The sequence below is a fragment of the Camelina sativa genome, chromosome 3 (assembly GCF_000633955.1).
Source record: "Camelina sativa cultivar DH55 chromosome 3, Cs, whole genome shotgun sequence".
NCBI classification, from domain to species: domain Eukaryota; kingdom Viridiplantae; phylum Streptophyta; class Magnoliopsida; order Brassicales; family Brassicaceae; genus Camelina; species Camelina sativa.
This window is the reverse complement of record NC_025687.1, coordinates 12,186,000-12,190,537: the sequence shown is the minus strand read 5'-3', so window position 1 is coordinate 12,190,537 and position 4,538 is coordinate 12,186,000. Positions and strand designations below refer to the sequence as shown.

The 4,538-nt window shown below is 35.9% G+C and overlaps 2 protein-coding genes across 2 annotated transcripts; one reads left to right on the top strand and one right to left on the bottom strand.

Annotated features, from left to right (window-relative positions):
- On the top strand, window positions 331-1,211 carry LOC104776717. Its single transcript, XM_010500824.2, has one exon. It carries the CDS (start codon window positions 389-391, stop codon window positions 1,205-1,207), a length of 819 nt encoding a protein of 272 aa, XP_010499126.1. The 5' UTR covers window positions 331-388; the 3' UTR covers window positions 1,208-1,211.
- On the bottom strand, window positions 2,330-3,300 carry LOC104776716 (transcription factor MEE8-like). Its single transcript, XM_010500823.2, has 4 exons — window positions 3,011-3,300; window positions 2,851-2,919; window positions 2,689-2,761; window positions 2,330-2,595 (listed from the first exon to the last, which is right to left on the bottom strand). The coding sequence occupies exons 1-4, from the start codon at window positions 3,233-3,235 to the stop codon at window positions 2,561-2,563; spliced, it is 402 nt and encodes a 133-aa protein (XP_010499125.1). The 5' UTR covers window positions 3,236-3,300; the 3' UTR covers window positions 2,330-2,560.

The window sequence follows — 4,538 nt, the reverse complement described above, 5'->3', positions numbered from 1 at the left end:
TAGTAGGTTTCAAATTTTTATTTATTTATTTATACGTATATATATATATATATATTGATGTTAATAAATTGTATTTCATTGTTTACATGTATATATTTTATATTTAATTATTATATCATAGATTTTCTTTTTGTTTTATTATATAAAGATGAAAATATTATTTGCAGAATATATTTATGAGATAGATTTTTGAAGCTCCATGTTTATCAAGCTTATTTATTATTAAAGATAAAACCGTTTTTAGAACAGGATAATCTTAATATTTAATTCCAAATCAATCTGGATGACGATAGAACTCAGATTAAGAAACAGAAAACCCTAACTCAAAAACCAAGTAGCTCCAAAATCAAATTTGTGTCATTTGACTCTCTAAATCGCTGCCACCGTCATGGAACCGCAAGCTCCGTCGTTAAATCCCAACCTCCGTCTGCTTTGTAGCTACGGTGGCCGTATAATGCCCCTCCCACCGGAAAAATCCCTCCACTACATCGGCGGAGAGACGCGGTTAGTCGTCGTTCCACGTGACATCTCCTTGATCGACTTCTTCAAGCTTCTCTCCGACAAGCTTCTCTTTAGTCGCTCCTTCTCTCTCAAGTACAAGCTCCCTGGCTGTGAACTCGACGCTCTCATCACCGTCTCCGACAACGATGATCTACAGAACATGATCGCCGAGTATGACTCCACTCGCTTCCGGCATATCCGTCTCTTCCTCTTCCCGTTAAATCAACCCGAGTCAACGCGACAGTCTGTGACGGTCAACCGGTTGCTAGGTCTCGAGTCACCGATCTTCACCTCTTCATCTTCCGTTCTTGCCAGTCCGATTTTCCCGCCAAGCAGTGGTCCGACGCAGTTTGTCCATGGCGACAAGTACCATGTAACAGCGGGGGAGGAGAATATGAGAAAGGATCACGAGGCGGCTCCTACAACCTCCGCCTCTATGTTGCTACCGGAAAATACCGCAGCCGCTGATGGTAACGGAGGAGTATCAGATAGAGAAACAGAGAGAGTAGAAATACAAGACCAGCCACGGCCAACCGTTCAAGAGCCTTTTCCCCCGCAGCAGCCAATGATGTTCTGCTATTTACCAGTCTGGCCGATGCAGCCACATATGGTTAATTATCCAGTTGCTGCTTATGCCTTGTCTCCGGCAACAGAGCATTCTTCTAGGTTAGATCCTGTGCCGGCGAATCAGGAAAACGCGACCTGAAAGGAGTTTTCTTTACGTCAAGGACAAGGTATCTTTCAATCCTTTTGAGTTTGGAAATTAAATTTTTTTAAAGAATATAGCGTATGGAACACGTTAGGTCGATCTCTTCTAGACTGATGTCGTTTGCACCTTGATCCCTTAAACAGGATCCGTTGTTATAGTATATGTGTAAGGCGTAAGTAGTCCTCTCTCAGCAAGGCTCGAATTTGAGATCAAAGGTTTCAACCGTTTTACAAGACCTTTCGACAACAACAAGAAACTATCTGCATTGGAATATGTAAAGTTTGGATTTTGATAAATTTGCTAACTACTTACGTAGGTGATTTTTGGATGTAGATTTAGAAAGTGTTTTAGTATTTAACTATCACGTACGTCGTTATTCCATTATAGTTTTTAACACTGTAATGTCAAAGAAAAAGAAATAAGTTACTAGTACTTTATTGCTGATCAGGCCATGATTTTTTTTTTTTTTTTTTGGTTTTAGATTTTGATCTTTTTTAGTTTTTGATTTTTATGCTGAAACTGATTATTTTTAAAAATACAAGTAATTCTAAAGTTATATTTTTTTTTTCCTGTGTATGTATTTTTTTTTTATCATCACTGCCACTCTAAAGGAAATAAACAATGTCAATATAAAACGTTATTTTATATCCGATTCAATATTTTTGGCATATATGTAATGATTTATGTTAGCGATTCATATACTAAAAATACGTTTTGAACAAAAATACAGACTCGTTTTGTTACATCCAACCTTAAGGCTCACAATATTTTTTCTAAAATAATTATAATTTTATAAGAAGTGGCCTCCCAAACGTTAGTAAAATTTCACAAAACCTCTTTTTTTTTAGCGTGTTAAACTTTGTAATACTTTTCTTCAAAAAAAATAAAACAAATGGTAGTATTTTAATACTTTCACATGATCATAAACACATATTTTTCTAGCCAAAATACTTATAAGATATCAGATATGTAAAGATCACACACTAGATCCAATTGATAAAATAAAAAAAAATATATATATTTTTTTGATCTGTAAATAAGAAGAAAACAAAATTGCATCACTAAAACATATCATAAGGTTAAACAAAGAGAATTAAAAGGTGGACTGTTGCCGAAAAGTGGGCGTAGTGATCAGATCATATCTTAGGCAAGATCCTTAAGTTCTGAACGCAATTTAAAGATGGTATCGTATTACAACAAAACACGTACCATTAAACCAAAAACATACAATACCACTTTATTCTAACTAACAAACACATAAAGAACAACATCTGGGATAATAAGAACAACATAATAGAAACTCTTGAAGAGTATCAAAACAGCGCCAGCTTGAGTAAACGGTCTCCAGTCTCACATCTTATTGTTTCGTACGTATTCATGTAATGCTGCAAATGAAGAGATATTAACAACGAGAAAGATAAGCTTCAATGAAACTAATACAATTGACTATGGCCATATATATATAAATAATTTCTTACCAATAAAAAGAATTGCAAGCTGCAAGTGCCTCACGTACTCGATAGTACAATCAAGGATGCCGTTGATATCCGTCTACAAATTTATAAGAAAATAATATACAAAGAAAACTATCATCTCCCAATCGAAAAACAAAATCAAATAAGGAGGCAGAGGTTGTAAACCTGTGGGCAATTGGGTGTTACTGCCTTAAGTTCTTCAATTTTGGTTCTTATAAGTTCTCGCTTCATCTCCTAATTCAAAGAAGAAAAGGAAAAAAATATGAGGAAATCAAGAGTTTCTTGGGGAAGAAGCATCAATACCAAAACAATTATTATTCGTTACTTTCGCCAACAACTCATCAGGAGATTTTTCTGAAGATTTAGTCGCGCACTGTCTCTTAACTCGACTCTTCTTTCCGTCACTCTTTGACTCAGCTGGCCTCTTTTGCCTTGCATTTTCTTCACCTCCTTCGTTGTTGATCCTACGCACGTTACTATGGGCCTCGGGATCAGCCAGCGAGTTCACTCTCTCCAACCATAGCCGAAGAAACTCTTCATCGTTGTTCATTTCTTTTGATAGGTTTAAGTGATTATGTATTCGTAAGTTTGGTTGAGATCTTGAGTTTAACGCAGACACTTCAAGGGAGTACTTATAGATAGAAGAGGATAGATATGTAAAATACTCATGCCGAGAAACAACAACGTTTGCCGCACAAAAGCTACTCTTCGTCACTAAGTTACCAATTTTATTTAAATAAATTCATAAATTTTATAAGGTCATCTAAGCTACATAGATAAATAACCAAGAAATGCAATGTGTCCATTTGTTGACCTTTTGTCATAAATTTAAGAATAGAGATTTTGGATGCATGCGCATGCTATATACAGACAAGATACGACATTGAGACCTTACGACATCACGTGGCTTTTGTAGTCGTTTAGTCAGAACACCACACGCATGACGCATCAGGAGTTCTCTACGTTCAATACAAATATTAAAAAGTTGTCATTTTTTTTCTGTTAAAATGTTTTCTTATAGATAATAAAGTATTACATAAAGAGTCGCTAATATAAAAAAAAAAAAAAAAAAGAGGTAAAAAGCTAGCTGAAAACTAGATTATAGAAAATAAAAAAGATTTATAATAAAGAAAATAAGGGAAGATCAAGTCTGAAAGAGGAAGAGAACAAGACAAGAAAATGCTACAAGAGATTATAAAATTTTAGATTTCTCACGGAGGAGCAAAGGAGGAAGTCTGGGGCTCTGTCCAGCAATGGAGTAATGGAACTCGTCTCGAATTTAGAAAGACTAAACTTTGGGCTCTATTCCTGACGGCACTTAAGATTTTATGAAATACTGATTGGGAAGACAAAGTGGTGCCACAATGGTACCTACGATTTCTCTCTCTCCAGATTTCATAAATACACGCTTGCCATGCCTGAAGCAAGGCTAGAGAAATGTCTTTGTTTGAAGAAGCAGATGGTAGCCATTCCATAATCTCATTCCATGAAATAGGAGGGACTATAACCAACAACTTAGATACCATCTTTTTCCACACATCTTCTGAGAAGTGACAATTGAAGAACAGATGATCCCTAGTTTCATCTTCAACTCCACAAAGAAGACAAAGTCGTGCCCACATCGCAATCCTATTGAGAAATTCTATCCATAGTTGGATTACGGTTCAGAACAAACAACCAAACAGAAAAAGCATGTTTTGGAATTCTGGCCTTGTGCCACACCAAAGAGGACCAAGTAACCAAAATTTTTTTATCCCTAATATGATTCCAAACATGACGAGAACAAAAGGATGTCTGAACCCGCTCATCAAACAACCAAACTGCAGTATCATTATAAGCCGAAGGACAAATAG

Excerpts from the sequence above, each read along its gene's own strand:
- LOC104776717 (XM_010500824.2), top strand. The coding sequence starts at position 389 with ATGGAACCGCAAGCTCCGTCGTTAAATCCCAACCTCCGTCTGCTTTGT.
- LOC104776716 (XM_010500823.2), bottom strand. The coding sequence starts at position 3,235 with ATGAACAACGATGAAGAGTTTCTTCGGCTATGGTTGGAGAGAGTGAAC. Across the intron at positions 2,762-2,850 it reads TAACACCCAATTGCCCACAG|ACGGATATCAACGGCATCCT; the intron begins GTTTACAACCTC and ends ATAAATTTGTAG. Across the intron at positions 2,596-2,688 it reads GCTTGCAATTCTTTTTATTG|CATTACATGAATACGTACGA; the intron begins GTAAGAAATTAT and ends CTTCATTTGCAG.